We start from the raw sequence: 26,886 nt of genomic DNA on the forward strand, positions 1-26,886 counted from the left end.
ACTGGATCGCGCATCTCAATGAGACGTGTGCTGTATCAGACTCGCTTTGGCTCGAGCTCGGACTTACTATCCTCAGTTTCGTACTGATTTATCTCATTGATGTTGCGCTCAGTATGGGCTCGGATGTACTATCCTCTATAGGGCTCGGCCTGTTTTCAGTGAGACTCGTACTCACTAGCGCTTGTGCTCACTAACCGCATTAGGGAATTCGCTTACCCCTAATCTCCTTGGGGATTGCACTCGCCCCTAATCTCCTTGGGGATTGCGCTCACCCCTAATCTCCTTGGGGATTGCGCTCACCCCTAATCTCCTTGGGGATTGTGCTCACTCCTAATCTCCTTGGGGATTGTGCTCACTAACGTCATTGAGGATTGTGCTCATTAACGTCATTGGAGATTGTGCTCATTAACGTCATTGGGGATTGTGCTCATTAACGTCATTGGGGATTCTGCTACTAACCTCATTGGGGTTCGTACTCACACGAATTCAGGAACTAGCTTGCTCTACACTTGTAGCGCTGATACTCACAAGTGCTTGCCGTATATTATTGAGCTCGAGAACAGTGACAACGGAGCTTTTATTTCTTGGTTCTTGGGAGGGAAGTGAACAGACATGTTTGGGAGGGCACTTTTTCTAATACTGAAAATAATAATTTTACAGTATATTACTTACAGTACAATATATCTGGGGGCAGTTCCATCCCGATGATACCCTCTTGCTCCCCCCTCTGAGGCGTCATTACTACTCGAGAGCCAGGCAAACGATTTTGAACATTTATGGCAGAATCCCAAAGCTGACTTGTCTCATTCATTGTCTAATAAGTAAGTCCACTGGAACCATTTAAAAACAGTTTTGATTCTTCAGCACTCTTTACCAACGAAAATACCTTCAAGAGAATGGTTCCTTCCACAATACTAAGGTTCTGTTATTACGATGTGAGTGTTAATCGTGTTGCATGTAGTGCAGTTACATTTTTAACTTCAAAGTAGCATCACACTGATTAAATAAATTGATCATAATATCGCAGTTAATCAACTCGGCTAGTATCTCACGAGATGTATCATCTGTGAATCCTCTGTAGGTATGTACATATTCAGCACGTGAACAAATTTGCTAATTAACTGTTTTTCTTTTGAGTAACGAAATCTGATCAGCATTACACAGGCTTCCGTGGCTGTAACAACATTATTAAGCAGCGATTCGTAGAAAATTACAACAGAAAAAAAATGCGTTTTCAACATAGAGATAAACTTATTATCGACTGAATTATAAAACTCAAAGTATTTTCTACAAAACTGTTACAACAGAGACATATAAGTACATATTGTGAAAGGTACACTGTTGCTCAGCAGTAAAACACTTACCTCTTGTCCGTGGAGTCGTTGGTTCGATCCCCGGCCAAGTAAATTTGTGGTGGACAACATTGAGTCCGTGGATTTTCTCGAGATACTCTTGTTTCCTCCCACTTTCTCATTCCACCAATTCTTCCGGTTTCATTCAGCTGCCCTTATCACTGTCTTCCTTAATTCAAAGGGCATATACGTGGGACGTTAAGCTGAAATATTTCATCGATTCATTTCATTTACAAATATATATTGCATGATTACATTTAGTCAGTAGGCGAACGCTGCTTACTTCAAATTCTGTGAAATTTTTGACTAAATTCTGACATAATTTTAACACTTTCTTGTGACAGTTTTTTGTGTGAACTGTCACACTAGCCCCTTAAATACGCCAATCGACCATACTTGTAATAAGTGAAGAATCAAAGGGTGATGAAATTCCCTTCCCCCAGGATCGTTACTTTCCACCCTCAGTGTACTGAAATTATCCTCCGTAGAAAATGTTGTGAAATCATTACTACTTGTAAATACTCCAATGAAACTTGTGGCGAACTTGATCAATCTTACATGTTATATAATCTAAATGAAGAAGGAAAAAATGAAATGAAATCTTTAACGTCCCACGGTTATGCCGGTTAGGCTAAAGAAGACGGTGATAATGAGAAATGAGTGAAATGGTGGAATGAAGTGGGAGGAAACGGGAGAACCCCGAGAAAACCCACGATGTTTGTCTACCACAAAGTCAATACGGCGCGAGCTGGGATCGAACCAGGGACCCCCAAGCACCGGAGGTGAACGCTCTACCACTGAGCCACCGCGTCCCCTATTAAATAAAGAAGGGTGTATACATAGAATACTTGTCTTGGTTAGTATTACCCATGAGTCGAGAATGGCTCGTCTCTAAAACCAGACTAGTGTCGAAATGAGAAATAGCTTTTTTTTTTTTTTTTTTAAATTCGAGATGAGACCTGAAATGACCATTTTCGTCATTTCACGAGACGAGAAAGAAATTTCTTTAAGAGTCGTGAGCAACATTAGTTCACCGAAGTCTCAGATGTCAAACACGGTTTTAGTGTTACATGATTCACAGCATAAAAACTATAGATTGGTAAAACGATTGTATAAACATAATAAAGAACATTTATCAACATTTAAACATACCCAAGTCATTATACAATATCCTCCAATAGTAAATGTTTAAATGTTATGTCACTCGGTTAGTAGACCGTGGGGTGCGGTGGCTCAGTGATAGAGCGTTCCCCTCCGGTGCTTGGGGTCCCTGGTTCGATCCCAGATCGCGCCGTGTAGACTTTGTGGTGGACAAGCACCGTAGTCGTGTTTTCTCGGGGTTCTCCCGTTTCCTCCCACTTTATTCCACCATTTTCATTCATTTCTCATCAACACTGTCTCCTTTAGCCTAACCGACATAATGTGGGATGTAAAACTAAAGATTTCATTTCATTTCATTTTTCTGTTCGTAAACCTCTTGTGACGCGGAAAGATTCTGATAAGATGAAATTAAGAAAGAAATCAGGATATATATATATATATATATATATATATATATATATATATATATATATATATATATATATATATATATATATATATATATATATATATATATACATGAATATACAAACCCAGACGAGACGAGAAAACCTTTCCAAGAATCGAGACGAGACGAAACTTCTATAAAATGTACTAAAACCATCGGTGTGTCTGACATAATAAAGTTGGGGGGGAACGGGAACGACTAGAATGCTAGGAGACCCCAACTAAAGTTACCTCAAAATTATGAGTAAACTGGAATCTACTTTACTAATAGTATCCGCTCTTTGTACCTTTAGTAACACAATTCATCATAATTTTCCTCCATCACTGGTAGACTACTTCCCGAATAAAATTATATATAATATGATTTTTAGGTAATTTCTTCACCTTGACATTCCTATCGGTGAGCACCTGCTCAGTGTTCTTAAACGCATTTGCAGCAGTGTAGTTTTAGTCCTCATATATGTCGATTTTTTTAGCTAACAAAATCTTAACTGTTTGAAAGAAGTCTTACGATTAACACTTTATTTGATTACGAGTTTCTAATTTTTAAATTCCATTCTTCTTCTGTATTCTTAATAAACTCAAAAGGTATATTATCTACCTTTTTGTTCTTCATTTCGCTGTAAGTTTTTGAACTTGTCCAATAAACCGTCCCTCGTTTACTTCATTTTTCAGTTTATTCTTGCTGTCATCCGGTTCCTCAATATATTCTTTCCATTTTTCTCAAACTCAATTCGCACATTAAACATTCATTTCTATCTTTAGTTTCTATATTGTCACTTGCTGCCCTTCTACAGTATTCACATGAAATTTACTCTCATATACTGTATAATGTTCAAATTTCTGTATCTTTTTAAATTTCTCTTGTCATCTTCGCTTCTATTGCATATTTCCCTGCCTTTGTAAATTTCCCTTCTTAATTCGCAGATAAACTTTGTATACATCCTTTCCTTCCCTTCTCCAGTGTCCCTTTGTCATGGAAACAATTATTGCTGGTTAAGCAATGAAAAAAGTGTGTGCCTGCAGCCGAGACAACTTTGACTGACCAAGAAGTGTAACTTAAAAAAAAAAAGTACTTCTTTGAAAGTGACACGTCAGGCGGACATTGTAATCACATTAACCTAATGTTGAAGAACAGACATTACTTTAATTTGTTCTACCTAAGTTTCTACTTCTTCCATATAGATCTAAATACTTTCAGCATTGATTCATTTATCTCGTAGTCAAATATTTTGGGGGGACGCGTCTCCCCGCCAGAGACGCTCGTGACTAGAACGACCCTTAGAAACCTTATTTTTCGTCTTTTCTCATGGACAGCACTACTCTGGGGCATATAGTTCTTGGCACCTTATTAACATGTATAAAGTAGACCATAACATCAGTACAGGAGTTTTATGCTTAATATCCTTTTGATTATTCTGAACATGTATGTAAAAGATTGCTTTTAATTTAGTTTCCAGCTGGTTATTGTATGACGTAGATGCTCGCTTTTATGATCAGGAAAGGGACAGAGATAACGATTAGATCCACAAGGTAGGAAAATGGAACAAAACTAGTGAAGTCAGTGTACAAATAGTCATGGATTCATGTGTAGCATATCCGGAAAACCATAGACTACGCCATGGTGGTTTTTGTTTTCTTATCATATCACCTTCTTTTCTCAACGCCAGATTTCCTGACTTCCTTTTTCTCTCTGTGTGGATTGCTTTGGAATGAGAACAGCAACGGTTACGTCACGGAGCATCCATTTTGAAGCGACTGATCTAAATACTACTTAACGAGGTTAAATGATTGATGGGATAAATGTAGTAAAACAAAACGAGATAATTGTTACAGTAGGACCTATTGATATTACATTGTAAAGCCCTTCTCACAAGTCTAGGGGCTACAGCGTGTGTCTTTGGTGCCTGAGAGCCCGGGTTCTATTGCTGGTGAGAGAGAGAGAGAGAGAGAGAGAGAGAGAGAGAGAGCATGTAAGTCTCCTTTTATGTAACCCTGGTTCGATTCTCGACCAAGTAAGATAGTGGTGGACAACATCGTGTCCGTGGGTTTTCTCGGGGTTTCCTCCTACATTCTCATTCTATCAGCTCTTCCATCATTCATTTGCCTTAAATCATCGTCTGTTTTAGCCTAACATAATCATGGGACGTTAAACTGAAAGATTTCTTCTTCTTTTTTTTTACGTAACCTCGTTGCAGACTAAGAATATAAATATAAAATTGGTCAACCGACAGCTGTCTTTCACAAGCTCTGGTGAACCAGAATTGAACCAAAAAACTAGAGCACCAGAGATGTAAACTAATACTCCCATAGATTGATGCACAACGTTTTACTTTAGAAAAAAATAAAGACAATAACAACGATACATATACATTGCAGGATATTTTGTGTATCCTGTATCCTGTAAGATCTGCATTAAAGTGCCGCAGAGTTTGCACTCATGAGTTATTTTAAGGGTTCCCTAGTAAGTGCACATTAGATAGCTATGCGGTATATAAAATTTTCATTTATTATGAAAGGTTTCTTGGCAACAGGAAAACGGAAAACAGAGTGCTTAAATAGATGCTGAAACTTTCTTTTTTTTCTTTTTTTTTAATCCAATGAAATGCATTTTCATGTGCTCAAGGGAATTTTCCCTTCCTTTGCATTACCACTTCCACTTCCATTTCCCGTTCTCTAATGCAATTACCACCTCCAAAGAAACAGTGAGTAAATAAACGAACAATAAAATCGCAGGCTGCTTAAACAACTACGCAGTGGATAGAACTCTTAACTTGGTCTCTTGCTTTAAAGTTGATTTATAGGGACAAGTTTTGCCGATAGATGTTGCTACAATTTTCATATCTGGCTTTAAAAAAAAAAAATACCTTTCACGAAAATTTACAATTCCTCGATCGAATTCCCACCTAGAGAATTCAAATTTTTCAAGGAGGAACTTCATTACTTACCGAAGGCAACAATCCGTGCCGATATTTTTATGTAGAATTTTTTTCATTGCTGAAACAGTGCCGTTGTTAAAGATTTGGAAATCCATTTGAACAATGAAGAGTAAAAAATCGGCACGGATTCTTGCCTTCTGTAGGTTGAAGTCTATAGGTTGAAAGTTGTAAGAGAAATCGTGAATTTTCGTGGAAGGTAAAAAATACATGGTAAAGATACGAAAACTGTAGTGACATCTATCAACAAAACTTGTCCCTATAAACGAACTTGAAAAAATATTCATTAGTGCTTCTTTCCTACGAAGTTCTGTTTCTAGAGAGTGTTTTATACTGTATATAAGGTAAAATGCAGCATGCTTACGATAATCATATATTTCTAAAGGGTTGACCCTGGAAAATTAAACTTAATATATCGGTACGTTGTTAACGTTTAATAAAAACTAAAGAGCATCAGATTTTCCATCACAGGTAGAAATGCGTCAGCAGTGCAGTTGCTTGCATTAGAGTTGCACAATGTCATAGATCGAGCCACTTGAGTGTTGAGGTTGAGAGGTGAGAATTCGATTAGGGAAAGAGAATCACGTAAACTATGAAGTTCAAAGTATATATATATATATATATATATATATATATATATATATATATATATATATATATATATATATATATATATATTCTAAGGTTAAAGAATCAAGAGGTGAAATGAGATTGGTGTGTTTGAAAGCGGGGAAATAGCAGCTGATGTGTTTTGAAGCAATGGTTTAAACAGGTAATTTTGAAAAAAAAAGTATGTCCTGACTATTTTGCTTCCTACATAGTATTTATAATGCAGTAGAGATGCTTCATTTGATTAAGTAATTATTTAATTCTCCCACACAATTTAATGTGTATATATATTAGATAGATAGATAGATAGATAGATAGATGGAGATAGATAGATAGATAGATAGATAGATAGATAGATAGAGAGAGAGAGAGAGAGAGAGAGAGAGAGAGAGAAATGAAAGTGGCGACACTTGTGACTTCAAAACTCTTGAAATACCCTACAAATCTCGATCAAATTTACCACGTAGATGAGGTTCGGGCCAGGGATGATTTTTATCATTTCAATTTGACGGTGCAACTTAGGGGAGAGGAAGGGAGATATTTAGAAATAATCGAAAATGACTGATTTTAATGTTGAATCCACATTTTCGGAGCCGTTGAGATGAACAGTGATACTTCCAATACCATTTAAATCCAAATTCATGCCTTTATGTCTAAGACAAAACGTATTCTCTCCGTGCGAACAACAGGTATTCTGCTAGTATTTATCCATATTTGTTTCGTCACTCGGGTCATAACAAAACGAAATAATGATCTGTTGAACAAGCTCACTCACATTAATTAACTAACTCTGTGGCCTATAGAACCCGGCGGTTCAATGCCGCGTTCACGAAAGCTCTCCATTGACTTCTATCCTTAGCCAACTGGATCCAGTTTCTACTTTGTATCCCCATTTCTGCGAGATCCATCTTAATATTGTTCTCCCATCTGCGCGTAGATCTTCCTAATGGTCGTTTTCCGGTTGGTCTTCCACTTATAAAGATTTTGAAAGCGTTCCTACTTTCTTCTATCCTGGTTACGTGATCTGCCCACCTGAACCTCCTACACTTGATGACTCCAACAATGTTTGGTAAACCGTATAAATTATGTAGTTTCTTGTTATGAAGTTTCCCCATTCCCGTCCTCTTGGTCCGAATATTCGTCTCAGGATCTTGTTCTCAAATATTTTAAATCTATGTGCTTCCTTCCGAGCAGGGGCGGATCCAGGACCGACTTCTGGGGGGGGGGGTTGTCATACTGGTACTTTTAAGGGCTCCAAACTTTGGGATGGGTTTTATTTATATATATAAAAATAAGAAAGTTTTCTCTTCTGGGGGGGGGGAGGTGGGCGATTGGGGCCATGTATACATGTAAACATTCCACAAATGTTGAGCTTGATACACAATTCCGTTAATGCATCGAAGCCAAATATATAAATAAGCAACGTATCTTAAAATCAGTTATTTCAAATATGTTCATATTTGTGTACGCGTATTTAATATTTATTACAATATAAGTCCCATAGACATTATCATATCTTACCGACGTCCTCCTTTTCCTTAAAATTTAATTTCCTGTTTCAGTGTGAGAGTTTGAACAGTTCTGTCTTGTTATGATATAAATTTAAGTATGTTTCTCTTGTAGCAGTTGTAGTTTCTATATAATAGCTATTAAGGACCTTATGCAGAGTCGTTCTGAAACGTGATTAGCGTCATACCAAAGAGTGCGACTAACGTACGTTTCCTGTAGTAGTTAGGCCTTTAGTATGACGCTAATCATACGTCAAAATGACTCTGCATACGGCCCTAAGTGTCTTAAACCCCTAAAAGTTCGGTGATATATTTTGCGTAATGATCTTCCCTTGTAGGCACCTCTAGTTTATCCAACAAGTGGAAAACATTTGGTACATTAATATAAAGTCTTTATAAAGAGCGTTAATTCGTGCAACGCAAAGTTTCTCTGGTTCGATTCAGAACGTGTGATAATACTCATGTTAGTATGTTTACGTGGGTTCTCTCGTTTTTTTCCGTTACCTTCATTCTGTCCATTTTATAATCAAATATCTTAATCTATAAAACACAAAATTAAACATATTCTTTTTACAAAATTGACGGTATTAGAATCAAAGTATCTATATTATCGTATAGTAAGAAGCAGATGAATTGTTTCAAACATAGTACCAAAGTTTTTCTTCGATACAAAGAAAAAAGACAATTTATTAAATTTTTTTCCAGCCCAATTGGCAATTTACTTGAAATGCACTTTCGAAGATTAAAACTTTCATTCTTGCTTCAATAAATTTTCCGTTCTTGCGATGCTTCTTTCTCTATTATTGTACTTTCTTCTTTTTATTTTACTTTCATCCGTTAACATTTCATTTTTAGATGACTTCCTTCGCTCTTCTTCTTCAATCCAATGTTTTCTTCAAACTCCAGTCGTTTTGATATTCACGACCCGCGCCAACAGTTTCCTCTCAAATAAGCAGGCTATGCAGATAGGTAAATTGGTCTCTCCCACTCACTCTGTCAGCAGATGGTAAAGGAACACAAATCTCTGCGATTGGAACGAAATCTCAAAGCAGGTTTTCGGTTTTCTTCTTTTCTTTATTGTTTCTTTCATCATGAGGGCAATACCTTAAGGAATGTTGTCTCGAAGAAGGAAGAAATAAGCATGCGAAATAATTTTCTGGACTTAACTCGAAAGACTTCGTAATGCAAGTAAAGTCTAAAATGTAAATGTGGTAGATTTGGCTACACTCACTCACTCTATGGCCTCTGGAACACGAAGATTCAATACCACATTCACAAAAGCTCTTTCCTTAGCCAATTGGATGCAGTTTTATGCAGTATTCCTATTTCTGCTAGATTCATCTTAATATTTCGTCTTAACTGCGCGTAGATCTTCCTACAGGTCTTTTTTTTTTAATCGCTTAGTTTTGCAGTTAAAATTTTGAAAGCTTTTCCACTTTCTTCCATTCTGGCTACATTACCTACCCGCCCGAGCCTCCTGGACTTAACCCTAACAATGTCAGGTAAGCTGTATGTATTATGCAGTTCCTCGTTATGAAGTTTCCGCTATTTCCCATTCCCGTCCATCTTGGGTTCAAATATTCGCTTTAAGATTTTATTTTCAAACACTTTCAGTCTGCGTTCTGCCCTTTAAAATATGCGACCATGTTTCACAACCGTATAGTACAACAGGCATAATTACCGTTTTATATATTTTAAATTTCACATTGCTCGACAGAATTCACGACGACAAAAGATTTTGAACTGTATAATCTCACGAATTCCTTTCTTTTAGTCAATATTTAATTTCTTCATGGATGTTGTTTTGGTCTATTAATGTTGATCCTAAGTATTTTGAAATACCTGTCTACTTTGTCGAAAGTATTATTCGATATTTTAACGTATCCATAAATTGCATTATGACGGTCATGGTGAACTTGCATGTATTTAGTTTCCTCTACATTTATTTCTAACTCCATATCTCTACAGACATTTAATAATACCTCTGCATTTCTTTCTATTGTCCTTATATCATCCCCCATTAGATGTACATCATTAGCATAAGGTGCAACCTGGTGAGGGCCATTCAGCTCTTGGTTGTGGTTGTTATCTTCGATTTATTTATTTTTATAGCGTATTCTACTACAAAATTGAATAATAATGGAGACAATGTGCATCTCCTTGTTTCGGAACATTCTCGACGTGAGGGATCGTGGACAAATATTTTCGTACACGGATTTTACTTTGGAATTAATTTAAATCATCTTAATTAATGTAACCAGCTTCTTCGATATTCCAGGTTCGGTAAGGATGTTTATATAATGTTTACCCTTAACAGGGTCGTAGGCCTTTGTGAAATCACTAAGATGTCCCGCAGTATTGTATTCCCATTTTTTTTTTTTTCGAGTATCTGACTAATGGTAAATATCTGGTTAATAGTTCATCGATTTCGCCTAAATCCGCACTGATAAAGTTTATCTGCGTATAAGATCAATCTTCCTAACAATATGTTTGAGAGAATTTTATAGGATGTTGTCAAAAGAGAAATGCCTCGATAGTTATTACAATCAACTTGATTGCCTTTCTTGTCAATTGGAACAATAATTGATTCTTTGCACTGTTTGAGCAATTCCTCCTTGTTCCAGATGAGGAGAATGAGTGTATCTCGTTGCACACCTTTTCCTCTTTAGCCGAAACTAACTCAGCAGAAATTCCATCTACACCGAGATTTGGGTTTCTTTAATTTCTTTACAGCAATTTCTATTTCTGTTCGGTTAAGCTCTGAAACATGTAGTTTTGCTCTTTGCATTTCACTTTTTCCAGGCACATTATATTTTGACAACTTATTGAGGAATTCAAGTTCTAGTTTTCTTAAAAACTGTCCTTTGTATAGTCATCCTTATCTTATGTTGGAAAATGTACATTCAGAACAGTAATATGGCAGCACCGACTCTTAAAAGTAATGAGAGATTCTATGAAAAACAAATTCAACCCGTTTAGTTGCTGATATTATTCGCTTGTGAACGAAAAAACCTTTTCTAATGGTGATTTTTATTTTCTTCATAAAAAAAGTAAAATATCCGGTCTTGCGTCTCTCCCTTCTTCATATTTCTCTCACTTCGTAAGGATTTTTAATGCACTTGCCCTATAAAGATTTCTTATATTTCATGTTCCAAACCTCATATCCAATTTACTGTGGGATGGTGCTAAGTTATAAGTCCTGGTTCGAGACTTTTGTGAATGTTTCTGAACGAGTTACTTTAAAAAAAAAAATATATATATATATATATATATATATATATATATATATATATATATATATATATATATATATATATATATATAGGATGAGGTTGTTAGCCTCAAACCAAATTTCCAAAGTGAAGGACATCCCTTGTCTTTCAACGACTGCTTATTCAGTATGTTCGCAGCTAACCTCTATATCTAGAGACCTTCTCAAACCGCAATCTGAGGACAGGCAGTGCCGTGGTGACAGGACCCGACGTTACAGGTCACTAAATTAACAAAAGTTTGAAAAGTTTAATTTAATAAGGTTAAGTCTAATGCAGAATGATGTCGAACATGTGTAGATTAATTCTACACAACAGATAACACTATTATTGCGTCTTCTTGAAAAAAAATGTATATTGTTGTATGAATGCATATCCTCAAGGTGAATCTGTGCCTTGTACTCATTATTATTCTTCAGTTACATGTATTGAAATATTCTAAATATAAGCTGGATTTTGTATTTACATTCAAGTGGACTGGTTAGTTAACATATAATTTTACTCTCAAGCTTATTCTTCACAGTATACATGGAAAAAACAGTTTCTAGAATGACTGATGTAAATACTTCTTACAACCATATGTAGATGAAGAATAATAAAATAAAGATAAATTAATTAGCTACTGAACAATTTTTCGTTACAGAACCCCAGAGCAATGTCCTAGCGTTGTGTCACTTCTTGCTGAAAGCTACAACCCCCATGTTCGTTATGGTGCAGCCATGGCACTTGGTATTGCTTGTGCAGGAACAGGCCTTAAGGTAAGTGATGCAAAAGTGTATCTAGTATTGTTTTAGTCAGTTCTTGCGGTATCGCGGCTTGCTGAAAGGATTCACACATAAAATAGTGTTTATGCATGAAACTCAAACATCAACTCAGATACATGACTTCTTTTTTTTTTTCTGTACAAATGAAATATGGCTGTTTGTTCTGAATTTAGCCAATTTTAGACTAATTTTTCAGTCTGTTTTGACATCGTGTGGACATAATGGAAACAGTGATATTTTGGTATTTATATTTTTATACCTTACAACTTCGTGAGGTCTTATTGACTAACATTTTCGGCTTTGATGTATGTGATTCAAGCAGGGTTGTCCCGTGGGTGGGGCAAGTGAAGTATCTTCCCAGGCTTCGCGTCACAGGAAGAAAGATTAACAAAAGTAACAAGTTTACTATTCAAATTCATTATAGGAATTCAAAATATGTAGATGGTGAAACTATCATTTTATAAAATATTTTTACGAGTGTATATTATTAACGGGTTTATCAACTGCACTCAGATAGTCGGAAAATTAAAGTGCAACAAATTAATTCATTCATGCTGAATGTAAAATTTTCAGCTACATCATTCACTCCGCAATTTATTTTCGTCCAAGGCCCTGCAAATACCCGGAACGACCCTGGATACAGACTCGATTTTCGGCATATCCTTAAGAGTTTGGCATTGTTCCGCTTAAGAATAATAAATGGGGAGCCATGGGCCAAAACGACTAAAAGTTGTAATGTTGGGAACAGCTAGGATGGTGCTGACCACGCCACATTACCCAGAGAACATACGTCATCTAATTACAAAAGTTCTTCATTGTCTCTCTGCATTTTAAAAGTGAAATCTGTGCCGAAAGAACATTTTTCATGCTCTGTTTTTAAATATATGATGTAGGATAACAAGGCCGAGGAGATTATTACAGTGATCTTCGAAACAGTTTTATATCAAAAGGTACAATCTGCGTGACGTTCACCTTAATATAGTATTGTACAGCTTTGTAATTTATTTACTAAAGTGAATCTAGTCAAGCTCTCCTTAGGGAGGAAAATTATCATGTCAAAGGCTTAACAGCAATAACTGTAAGTTTGAAAATTACAGTAGTACGTGACGTGACGGGGTATGTACCTGGTGTACAGCTTAAAAAATATTCTGTAGAAAAGTGTTCGTAAAAATCATTGTCTGTGAAGTCGGGAGATCATAAAGTGATCTTTTATGAGCCTGAAAGTTTGTTCAACACGTACTTCAGAAGTAGTTGGAAAGTTTTGAGTTACGACGGACTCAACATATTGTCAGAGAAGCAAACAAGAACAAACAAACAAAAATTAACAGAAACATAACTCTGTTACAATAAATGTTTTCCAGATTTTTTTCTTTCTTTATTAAGGACAGCTACTGTATGTCCATTTTCTTATTCTACGGAATTATATATTTATAATAAGGTCGAAGGCAAGTGAGGATATTATTGTAGGGTAAGTGAATGCTGTAGTATGCGAGTAATTCAGTGTTTTTTTTTCATATTTGCAAAGTTCATATATCATATTATCCCAGAGATGAGAGACCGTATGAGATCCATCAAAGTGTGGGTCTCTTGGGTAAAGAATTTTATCCGGATCACCCGAATCTGTTCTTGCTTCTAATATTGCATACAAGGTAAGACGAAACATGGAAGTTCTTGTCTCGTTTTCGACACGAGACTAGAAATGTTGGGAGTCTCATGGCCAACACTAGTTTACCCATAGATCTCAAACATACTTTTTGTGTTATACGATTCATAACGTTAAAACTGTACATTGATAAAGTGATGGTAAGAACTAGTGGTGGGCACAAAAACCGGTTTTTCGGTTTTCGGTTTCAAAAAACCGAAAACGGTCCCCGAAAATTTTCAAAAACCGGTTTTCGGCTTTTCACCGAAACCTGTTCGTTTTTTCACACCTGATCCGGTTTCGGTTTTCTTCAAAACCGATTCCGGTTTTTTTCCTAAATTTGTTCTATTTTTGACCAGAATGGTGTTTCGTTGTTCTCCGGAAACCGAATCCATTTCCACAGAAATAGTTTTTTGTGTTTTCCAAAAATTTTCACCGAAACCGGTTTTGGAAAAAACCGAAATGTCGGTTTTTCGGTTTTTATAAAAACCGGCTTTGCCCATCCCTAGTAAGAACACGGTTGAAGAGCATTTATCAATATGTTTAGATGGATGAGTCTACATAATATACTCTAATAATAAGTATGGTTTAAATGTTGTTTGACATCTTCGTAGACCTCTCATCACGCGGAAGGATTCTGATAACTTGTAGGCCTAGATGGAATTAAGAAAAGAATCACGGCATAAATTTTGTACATAAATGTACGAAACGAGACGAGAAAGAATTCTTCGAAAATCGAGACGAACTTTTATGAATTTTTTACAACGAGACCAGGAAACCTTATTTTCCGTCTCGTCTTGTGAACACCATTACTCGCTTCACAGACCTGATAAACGAAATCATATCAACTGTAGAATAGTATTGCATCATTTCAAAATGGATTAATGATCTCCACTACTCGAACTAGAATAATCACGTTCCGATTTCCGGTGTGACATTATTTCTTCATCATGATACCAATATTGAATATTTTAAATATAATTCAGATTTATTCGTGTTCACACTCTGGAAAAAAATACAGTGGTCTCGAACCCAGAATATACGAAATAACTTTTAACACATTAGGCTTAGTGAGATCGCTCATATTCACTTAGACTGACATCCATAGTAAGAAAAACGTGTAGCTTTTGTTTTGTCGGATTCTTATATATATATAATAGTACGGGGAGTAAAGTCCAAAGAAAGACAAAAAAAATGTATTTTCCAAAAATATGTATTGTTAAGTACCTAAACTCAATGAACAATATTAGTCTAGATTTTTTTTTAAAAAATGCAAAGATTTTACCTTTAAGGAAGCATATTATTTGTGTGATATAATACCGCGAAGGGACAAGGGACATTATTCGGACATAAATAAGCCACAATATCATGGAAACATACTTTTAAGTACAGTATCATATACACTGAATTAGTAACACAAACAAATATACTCGAGTTGAGTTGAGTTGATTTTGAGTTTAATGTCCCTTTTATCAGCGAGGCTATACGAGACGAAATCTACTGATTAACGTGGAATCGGAACCACATGAGCTCGCGCCGGGAATAGAACCCGGATCATCCGTGCAAAAGGCGCGTACGCTAACCGCTTGGCCACGAAGGAGCTTCCAATATACTCGAGTATCCCTCTTAATTATCTGCTTTCACTTCAAGTTCGTGATCTTAGTTTTGTTTGATTCGATTGTTTTTATAAGGTCAACAAAATCTTCAATTTCATTTATTGCGTGGAGTACGTTATTATTACATCTGGTTGTCATTCAATAATAATAAAAAAAATCCTTCAAACTTTGAACCATTTCGTTGAGTTAATAGAGTTCAGCGAGGCTATATGAGATGAGACCTAATTATTAACGTGGAATCCGAACCACATGAACTCCGGCCGGGAATCGAACCCGGGTCTCCCATGCCAAAAAGCCTGTAAACTAACCGATTAGCCACGAATAGTTCTTTCCGCTATTTCGGAAGCTTGAGATGAGATTAGCACATGTTGTTTAACTACTTCATTGCCGTTGTCATCTGCATCATCATCATAATCACCATCAGATGGATTGTAATTTTGTCATTCTTCCTTACGGATGCCTCTGATAACTGAAAACCAGTTGAAACTCCATTCTTCTGTTTGCAATCTGTCTAACACTAAAAATTCTTGTATAGTATTATTTCCAATTATCCAAACAGCATATTCAAAACTGATTTTTCCACGATATTTACCGGTTTTCGAGGAGAGTAAAATATTGTTCGAAAAATGAAATGAACGGGAGTCTGTTTTATGTAATGTTCTTGATTTTCAAATACACTATCAATATTATTAATACATGTACCGACAAGGGAACGCTAGTATGACGACACTTTTGATAGTATTATCTAATTATAAAAATAAAACGTCACGCCATCCTGGTGTGTTATGCAACCTAGCTTAAGATATTTGTAATGTTGGTTGTCAAAACACAAGGGGCACAGTGAGAATGCTTATATACTAAACGCAATGTTAACTTGAGAGCCGAATCACAAGCGCATTAGCACATGTTGGCGCGCGAACCTTTTCGCAGGGAAGCCTTTGTATGTTGTGTGTGTGTGTGTGTGTTTTGGTTGGGTTCTCATTCGCCAGGGTCTCAACTGGCGCTGCTCTGGATCTCAGCTGATATGCGCGGAGCGGTGATTTCTCCTGCCGCTAAACCAAAAATGTTTCTTGGTTTATTTAGTTTTAATAATTCATGAGTAATAAATGTATTGGAAATTCACACGTGATATATTTGCAATCCTCACAATTAAAACTCGAGAGCATTAAAACTATTTTGATTATTCATTTCAATTGATTAAGGTAAGAAAGGAAAAGAAATGAAGTTATTCTCATATATCTACCTGGAAAAGGCCAATAATAAACAGAAACACACAAGCAGCCACCCTCCCACATAATAAATCAAAAATACGATTTTTTCCCCTCAAAGCACATAACTCTACGTTAGCAATGCGTAAACCAACTGCGAACCGGCAACAATCGTATCAACAATTTCTTCAACAGTTTTGTCTGCATATTTTTCTCTTAGTCGAGAGTACACATCGTTGACAATTTACTCTTTCCTCGTGTTTGCGATAATACTGAGAAAATAATTCGGATTTATTCATGATTTCAATTTCGCGCTTAACACTCTCCATGGTTTCAGTTTCACTACACCCACGTACCCACACTAACATACGCGCGAAGACGATATTTGTCAGAGCAGTGTTACTCTCTGCACAAAAATTGCAGAAATTACATGTGTGTCCCGTTCTTTCTTTTGTTTCATTTATCAGGCATAGAAGTTTCTTACGGGGTAGCAACTCTATTTAATTTATATATCATATAAAAATATTAAGCCATTTCCTATCCATTGTGGACGATTTCTAACATTGATCAATTAACTAATTTTACTGGTCTTCTGTTTTTGATATAAGATTTTTCAAGTTTATAATCTTGCAACACTTGCAAGAGACTCGCATCTTAGCTACCGGCTTTTCACTCTTTTCTTTCCTTCTCTCTTTCCGATTCTGAGTCGTGACGTCATTTTCATAACCCGTTACTAATAAATCTAGTACCTTTTATTTTAAATATTGTTTCTGTATTAACATTTTTATATACTTGAACTCAATTAGCTCTTTGAATTGATCTCCTAAGTAATGTTTTACGTGTGTAACGTGAAGAACTATATAACATGCGCGGAGTCGCCCGAATTGAAGTTGCGTATCGCGGCTATCAGGATAAGGTCGCGGCGAGTATAGTAAACTGCAAACGTTTCGGCGCGTTACGCGAATTCCTATTAATAAATAGTAACTGTTAGATGTCGCTACGTTCGATATTACCAGCCTGATGCTATTGGATGTCGCTATCTACATGGTACGTTTCACGACGTTCTTGAATAATTGTATAAAATATATGGTATTGTACTTCGCGTGGTTGTTGGGGAAAGTCAATAATAATAATATAATGGACGCAACAACTAGTATTTAAGGTAATGAAACAAAATACCCTTCAGTAGTGTAACAACTGAATATCTGATATGACTCGTAGACAATAATATATTGACGCTATAGCTACAGTAGATTTTCATTATTATTTGAAACTAGCGTAAGATGAGTTTGCTCTGTTCTAAAGGCGATGACTACCTCTTCGATCGCCAAACACATACATACAGCCACTTGTGTAAGCGACTGGAGGAAAATAGAACAATCTTTTCATGTCCTTGGCTCATCTAACTTCTGTTCTGCAAGAACAAGCTCGTCTCGTGCTTTCCATCCAGCCATACGTGAAAGAGGAACCAACCTTACCATAATAGAAACAGTGACGCGGGGTCTTCAATCTCTGTGCGGGAGGATCATGGGGGATTACCTGCCCCAAGACTTGTCAGTTTAGATAGATTTCGATTTTCTCTACCAACTCCCATCCATTGTATCCCCCTCTCCCCCCTGTAAACAACGTTGGCTTGAGATACGAGGTCATATAAAAGAGGAAAGTGCTGTTAGGTCAGATCGTAAACTTACGGTACTCAGCTTGAGATATACTTGGGTGTCTCGCAACTAGGATAAACGACTAACACTTTATTTTAGTTTATATAGACTTTGTGTTTTCTTACGTTTATAATGCTGCCGTTTTTCGACTCGGAAACTAGATACCTAGTTTCCAAGATAGATGGATCTATGCTGTTCACTGCGGAAGTGTTTTGGAGCTTTAGTTGCAAAGAAAAATTCGATACGTCAGCAAAATATAAAGTTGCATTGTAGTTGCACTGAAACAAGGAAGGCAGTTTATTATTACTAATAGTAATAGTAGTATTTATTAGATAATGCATTTTCGTCTTAAATTCGTTTAGTTTGAATGTTTTGATTAAAAAAAAAAAACATTGTTTAGCATTGAAACGGATAATATACAGGGTTATTCAAAAAGAATGTAATTATTTCAAAGCTCTATTTTATAGTCCACAAGCAGCACCACGAAATAAGTCACTAACTATTTGAAAAGGCAGGTTTCTAACTTTAGACTAGTCATCAGCAGTGCAACAGAGCTAAATTTAGATTTGTCGTTCCACTTCAACGCTTGGTTTCTGGTTTGCGCCCGGAATGTCGGTAGGGTAACTAAAATGTTCTGCATTCTCAAATTCACGAAAACCGGTTCGGTTGTGACGTTGCAGCATGCTGCTATTTGAAGGTCATTCAGTTTCTCTGTCGACCTCTACAAAGAACATTAGACGATGCTTTCGTCAGTTTAAAGACAATGGATTAACAACAACATCGGTCAACTCAGTTGATCGTATATGCAGTCACGCGTTTAGGAGTAATATTCTCTTATTACCTTGATTGCAAGTGGTGGCCATATTGAACACTTGAAAAACAGAAAATAAAATTTAATTATCAGTAGAATACTCTTTACAGGGTTGGAAGTTTGAAGTACTTTTCCTTGGCAAAATATAGCTGCATGAATTCGGTTAATTCTTTTTTAATAGCCTTTATATATAATGACTTGGTTAGATATTAAGACTTAAAATATTTGAATATAAACAGTAAAGTTTGGGACCCCACGTTAGCTCACGCTTTTCATCACGTTGAGACAAATGTGGAATATCCATAAACACACAAAATTGATCTGCAACAATGCTCACAAATAAAATTTATCTATATGCTCTTAATGAATGTTCGTAATCGTAATCGAAAATTACTCATGTAATCGTTCTTGTTTTCGTTGTGGATCTTAGCATAGGCTTGCCAATTCTTTTATTATTATTATTATTATTATTATTATTATTATTATTATTATTATTATTATTATTATTATTAAAACAAGGGAGTCTGTTATGACCTTATGGTGGCTAAATTCATATATATATATATATATATATATATATATATATATATATATATATATATATATATATATATATATATATATATATATATATATATATATAAGGTTGTTTCCGATCTATGGTGACGATTTTCAAAGTGCACTTACCTTAAGAGAAACCATGTCGCCACCATCGAGAGTGCTCTGTTTGGTGGTTCTGCATCTGAGCAATTACCCAACAGCGAAGTTTCCACTGTAGGAGATGGGCATGCAGTATAGTCGTGTCAAGCCGCAAGCACTCCTCCTGAAAGGCTTTCAATACCCCTTTAACGGTACGGGGTCTCCTGTGAGACAAGCTTTCAGTAGGCCTAAAGCGCAAAAGTCCATCAGTGATGCATCACAGGACTTCACTAAAATGTTTGAGAGTGGAATGGCACGAATTCCAGTTTTCGCTGCCATTTGTTGGAGGAAGAGACGGGTTGAGCGAGATGTGTGTGTCTTGATGCACTTACACATGATTCTTGTCCTTCCCGTAGAGATGGAGAACGCCACATGTCGATAAACGGATATCAGGACGTTAGCGTGATAATATTCCGAATTTACCTTCGTATCTTTTGGCTACACGATGTATGGTCAGCTTGCCCTGGTACGAGTATCCAGCAATGATCATGAAACATGCCAAAACTTTCCTTGCATTCAGCGAACCATCTTTGAAAGCCCCTCGCATCTATCAGTCGAGAAAAATTGCACGTGACTTGTGACAGTTACCCAGATAAACGTACGCCTCGTCCAGTGTTACAAAAAAAAAACTTCCACTTTTCACCGGCCAGGTACCTCTCATACAGCTTTCGACAGTTGGTGCAACGTTTCTGGATGTGTTTTAGCAACGTTCCTGGATGCGTTATGAACACGCCCCTTCCGTCAATTTACCAACCTCAAATCGCAGTTAATGAATGTGCGCATTATTTTTAGTGATGTCTGTAGCCGGTTCGCTATACTCCTTTGTGTGGGTGAATTCTCCATGGTGACCCCCGACTTTGCGAATTCTAGCTCGTGTGCGGCTAATGGCAGGCCGAGGGTTCTACCCCACAGGAATCATCACACGCCCTTTCAACAACTGTGATTTGCCATTTTTGGACAGTGAATCCACACTCTTTGCAAGGTTTGAAAATGGCACTATAACTGTAGTTCACGTCGGAAAGTGCACTTAAATGGCCCTCCCAATAAGCAATTATTTTAGACGGTATTTGTCCCAATATGAACTTACCACACCTGTCACGCACAGTCAATGGTTCATGGTGCCCACACGACTGGCAGTTTCCTTCTCTTCCTGCTTGGTGGTGCTGCTTAAGGTGTGTAATTTCATCATCAAGATCGGAAACAACTTATATGTATATATTATGATCTTATGCATCTGAGAAAGATATTTTTTAATGTTGTAGTACATTACATTTAGGTCTACCTCTAATATGGTATGAATTTAGCAACGAAAATTTTCTTTTGAAAATGGCATATGATTTCAATATATGCTATGTGCTGAAAAAACTATACTTTCACACGCTACGTGCTGTGTGAAAGAAAATAGCGTATGATAAAAGAGCATGATTTCAGAGATTGATAAAAATTGTGTTCGTTTCTTGTGATCTTGCAGCTTCGTACTGGAAAACGAAAGAAAATATAATACTCAATATTGATTTCTTTTCCGTGTAAGAATGTCACTTTATCATATGAAACTTCGTAGCGGAATTCACCCGCTTCCAGACCGAATCTTAAGGAAAATAAAAAGAAAGTGGGCTGAGTTCGATACTCCATGAGGCTTCAAATCGTAATTTCCTCTGTGACTTTCTCGATTTGTCTCCGCTAGAAGAAAAGTGACACAAAAACATAAGAGTTATAGAACTGGAGCGTCTCTCGATCCAATACTTTTGCTTTTACCTTTATTTTATAAAACGTTCTGCTGTACATTTTGCCTACGGTTCCTTGGTAAAGATAATAAACATATTTATGCGAATTGTTTATTTAGCGGGAAATATTGTATTTAGTATTTATTGCCGTAAGTTTTTCTCATTATTTGCCCTGCGATACATAGAATAGAACAAACAGTAGTCATCGTTTTTTTTTTTTTTAATTACAACTTTAATATAACGGATAGGAACTCAATTTGAGTGTTCAACGAAAACGTTTTACTGGCATATTTCATTATGTATTTCGCTGAAATTAAAAAAGTGAAAACAATTTGCCATTAGAAAACAACGTTATTTAGATATTCATGTAAAAATAAATCATCCTAATTTTTTAAAACGATCATGTTTACATTCTCAATGTTCTTTCTATGTAGGTAATTCCAAGAGTTTGTTTATTGTGTTTAGCAATGAAGTGAGTGTGAAGTGAGTGTTTGCTTCTTGGAAGAGGTTTGCTATTTTTCAGTGCAACAAACATAAGAAAATAGATGAAAAACGTGCAATAGTCCTCATATAATTTAAATTCGAAAAATTAATGGTAATACTCGTTTTAAAGATGAGGAAATAGAAGAAAAATATTCAGCAGTGCTTACGTAATTTAAATATGACAAGTGAGGTTCGTTTTACGTTGAGAAACCGCGGTAGATTTCCAAACTGCAAGTTCGATACTGAAACTGGAATTAGTAGCCCTATAACTTCCAGTTGCAAGAGTTAAGTTTATAACATTCTTATTCGTACACCTGAATTTTCGAGAAAATAATGAAACATATGCGTATTTTACGTTTATTATTTATATATCTACTATGTGTGTAAGAGTAAAGGAGGTTTTGCTCACACATTTCAATTTAAAAGCCAATCCAAAATAGTTTTAAAAACTATCCAATAGCAATAATTAAAGAAAAACACTTACGTTTTCATGCACCATTTCTATTCGTACATTAATATGACGTGTCTTGTTAATTGTAAATAATATTATTATTCACGAGTATTCTTCGTTTTGTATTGAATCAGTGTGAGTGGTAGGTGACTCTTGTGCTAGTGGTAGGTGCAGCGCGTGGCCAAGGGCGACCATCAGGGAGGCAAGGTGGGGCACTCGCCCTCCCCCCCCCCAAGATGAAATCGTACTTGGGAATATCGAAAGCCCAATAGAATTTTTACATTAGTTATAGCAAAATTTGAAACTATATTTGAAACCTCGCTTATATTTGTCCCCTTAGAAACCACAACACGGGTGCCCTTGCGCGTTGCGTATTTTCGAAATACACCGAACTCTAGTCATAAAGCATTGTAAACGGGTTACGCTTGGCAACAATGTAGGAAAAATAAATGACGTTTGTATCGCGATCCTGTTGGTGACATCACATCACCTACACATAGCACAAAGTAAACGCCAGATGCTGTCGGCCCTCGTAGCCGAGTGAGCTAGCGCAACATGCTAGTGAGGAAAATCGTTGTTGGCGTGGGTTCAAACCGTGCCTAAGGAAAGTTTTTTATTATTATTTTTAAAAAACTTTTATAACACTTCTTTCGTTAAAATAAGATTAAACATAATATTCAAAAAGTGATTTAACCGATTATGTTTTAAAAAATTTCATTAAACTTCTTTCATTAAAACAAGTTTTCCCTTGTACTATACAGATCCGTAGTAGTAGTAGGAACGGGTTAGAATGCAATTCAGCATTCATTTGTTTCCGTGCGATGTTGCCAAACGTAACCCGCTTACAATGTCTTATGGTTAGGGCTGTGTGTGTTTCGAAAATATGCCAGCGCGTGCTTTCCTTCGAACACGGATCAAAATGGGTGAGCAGGAGCTGACTTCTGACCTAGATGAGGTAATTATAATCTTGGCATTGAGGGGAATTCTTTGTACTGTTAAAAGCTCGCACTCCACTGTACAGTACATAGTACAAAAATTCAGAAAGCACGGTTCAACGAGGAATTTACCGAGGAGACCAAAGGAATGTAAATTAAAAGCACGCGAAGAACGTTTCATTCTTCAAAGATTTCGAGAAAATCCCAAATTGTCCCCGAATTACGTCGGTTAGCAGGGGACTATCGCTTGCAACTACTGAAAACGGCACGTATACCGCTATCAATCGATACCCCATCTACAGCCGTATCCCCACAACTCACAAAGCGTTATCGAAAAATACGGAAGGTTTTTTGTCCGACCCTGTATTACTTTTTATAGGCTACTTATGTAAAGCATAATTTGGAAGGCGAAAAAGTCAATAAATGTTAATATTCTTGTCTCAAATAACATGTAGTTTTCATTTAATCTAAATACGAAAAATCAATAACATGTTTATGTCGAACATGAGAAAATAGTAATTCGTAATCGGGAAGACGACATATTGCTTTGTCATAGTAAACGACAGTTCGCGGCAGATGGCAATAGGGACACACACCGTATCAGTGCAGTATATTTGCCATAATTCTTGTCATGTTACTAGAACCTTAGCTTGATTGATTTACTTTATATTTGTCATTTTATGAGCAGTGAAGCTGTAGCTAATGAGACCACATTTTGAAATCGATTAGTTGAGTCAGTAGTAGTGGCCCCGTTATGGCCGACCGAGTCAGCAAAAATTTTCTCGATTCTGATTGGCTGAGAGAGGTCACGTGACGTTAGGCCCCGCCCACGCGGGAAATTCAAATTTTCAGGTCACGTGGTATGACGTCATGAGTCACCCTGCGGGGAAATCCCTCACTAATTTGTTCCCTTTTACGGGTAAGATGTGTGATTCTGATTGGTTGATAGCTGTCACGTGATTTTAGACCCTGCGATATTTGAAAATTCGTTCCCTTTTACGGGTAAGATGAATCCTTTGGTACCCCAATGCTGATTGGTTGATAGAGGTCACGTGATCTTAAGCCCTGGGATTTTTAAAATTCGTTCCCTTTTTATGGGTAAGATGAGTCCTTTGGTACCTCGATGCTGATTGGCCGACAGAGGTCACATGATCTTAGACCCACCACACAGTGAACAGGTTACATGGGAAAACCCCTTACTTATTTGTTTTATTTTATGTGTAAGATGCGTGTTTTGGTACCTCAATTTTGATTGGTGGATAGAAGTCACATGATCTTACCCCACACCACCCCACCCCCCCAGTCCATGAGGGAAATACAGAGCGATATGACGGCGATCCATCCTAGACCGGGATTTTTTTTTAATGGTTATGCGTAAAGTTCCCATGAAGGGTTCAACCTCCTCCTTAAATAACCCTTTTTTGGTATCATGATATTGTACTGAAGTTTACCTTAAATATTATCGTTCTCTTTGACAGATAAGATGATTACCAGCTTTTTTACCTTGATGGAGATCCTGTCCTTGAATTAGTAGTTTATGTCTCTGGAAGTAACAATGGTGAAAGAGAGGTGTCGCTTGTAGATTTCTTATAACACATTGTTGTGAGTTTAAGCGATTTTTTAAACGCTCAGTAAGCGCTTCATTAATGGAAACAGCGTTGCCAGATTTTTTTCTACCTAAACTGCTCCGATTCTTTTCGAAACGGTTCCGCAGAGTACAAGAAATTTTAAACTAAAAAATTTTTCGAACTAAAAAAATTTTGTAACTAAAAAAATTTTAAACAAAAATTTTCAAACAAAAAATTTTGAAACAAAAAAGTTTCAAACAAAAAATTTTCGAACCCAAAAAAAATTTTGAACTAAAAAATTTTGAAACAAAAAAGTTTCAAACAAAAAATTTTCGAACCCAAAAAAATTTCGAACTAAAAAATTGAAACAAAATTTTGTCGAACTAAAACATTTTTAAAAACAAAAGTTTCGAACTAAAGATGTAAATCACATCTAAAAATTTTCAAATCAAACTTTTTATCGAACTAAACTTTTAAAATTTTCGAACTAGAAATTGAAACCAAGTTTTAGAAAAATCCTAAGAAATGTTTCTCCAGGAATCGAACTCAGGTCTTTCAAACCAAAGATGTGTATGCTAACCGCTTAAATGAATTCGGTTTTAATCGATCTTGGTGGGTTTCGAACCATGGTCCTTGAAAAGGATACACATATACTTTAAGAAAATAAATCTGACAGTGTAACACTTCTCAAATCAAACTTTTTATCGAACTAAACTTTTAAAATTTTCGAACTAGAAATTGAAACCAAGTTTTAGAAAAATCCTAAGAAATGTTTCTCCAGGAATCGAACTCAGGTCTTTCAAACCAAAGATGTGTATCCTAACCGCTTAGCTATGAATGAATTCGGTTTTAATCGTGCTTGGTGGGTTTCGAACCATGGTTCTTGAAAAGGATACACATATACTTTAAGAAAATAAATCTGACAGTGTAACGCTTCCGTTCGTGGATTAAAATAAAATGATGATAGACTTCTTTGTGTGACGACATAGAAGTACATATGATTGAAAAAATGCAAACGTCAGCGAATCGCATTACTTTAGTTTTACTACGAACGTGTCAGCATGATTCATGGAAAAAAAAGCAAACATTGACATTCTCGTATGGAATATGAGGAAAATGAAATGTCGTCACAGTTACGACAAGTAGTGACATGATCCTGACAGAAAGCATTTGGGATCAGAACTGTGATACTAGATGTTGTAACTATTGAGAAACTTGAATGACGTCACGATCGATTGTTACACATCGTTTTCGTTCGTGATTCATGACAAGAGCAGCGAGCGTTTTGATTGGTTCGTTGTGATGTCATTTTATAAATTTCCTCGTTTCTGATTGGTTGACGGTGACGTCGTTTTCACAACGACCTAAATAAAAATCTAAATTTCATTTTTCAAATCCTACATCGCTCTCAACTATCGTGTGAAGAAGATCTCCTTTTAAAAGTGTCTTTATTTAAGAAGCTTCATTGCACCGACTTTTTGTTCATTGAATTTGAGGTAAGTTCAGTGAGATTTTATTTGTCACCCAAGATTCCAAAATCATTTTTATTTTATATTTGTGGGGGTGGATCACGAATACACTGTTTTACTTTTAGTACGAAATATTTAGACTATGAAGAAATTAGTGGAATGGGAAAGTGGGAGTACGAATCAGGAACCCCACACATTAAAACTAAGCACGATAAATGATATGGTTTAGCGTCCCTTCAGCGAGCACCCGTCGGGAATTGAACCATGGCCAGAAAAATGTGTGCGCTTAGTTTTGAAAAGAATGCATTACAAAATTTCTAAAACTATGCCTGAGAATAATATGGTTCGATACCCTTTGAAAGCATTAGCGGCCCCTTCAGTTTAACGTGATATTCGAGCAACCGCCCGGGATTGAACCAGGGCCAGAGGCGTGTACGTCAACCATTTAGCTTAGTTTTGAAAAGAATGTATGATAACGCGTGAGAATATTAAATTTCAGAAAAGGTTTGACAGCGATCCGATGTGGAAAGCAAACCCCCACCGAGGATTGAACCAGGGCCTTTCACGTTAAAAGCATGTACGCTAACCGCTTAGCCACGAGTGTATGAATATGTGGTTAAAAGTTTTACGCTATAC

At 36.4% G+C, this 26,886-nt stretch overlaps 1 protein-coding gene across 1 annotated transcript in view; it reads left to right on the forward strand.

The window, feature by feature from the left end:
* Positions 1-26,886, forward strand: part of LOC145693559 (26S proteasome non-ATPase regulatory subunit 1-like) — a 756,631-nt gene that overhangs the window by 548,116 nt on the left and 181,629 nt on the right. The window contains exon 3 of the mRNA XM_081769649.1: positions 11,866-11,980. Coding sequence (XP_081625775.1) covers positions 11,866-11,980 — 115 coding nt within the window. The remainder of the gene's footprint in view (positions 1-11,865; positions 11,981-26,886) is intronic.

The sequence above is a fragment of the Thermobia domestica genome, chromosome 8 (assembly GCF_964235325.1).
Source record: "Thermobia domestica chromosome 8, izTheDome1.hap1.1, whole genome shotgun sequence".
In the NCBI taxonomy this organism is placed as follows: domain Eukaryota; kingdom Metazoa; phylum Arthropoda; class Insecta; order Zygentoma; family Lepismatidae; genus Thermobia; species Thermobia domestica.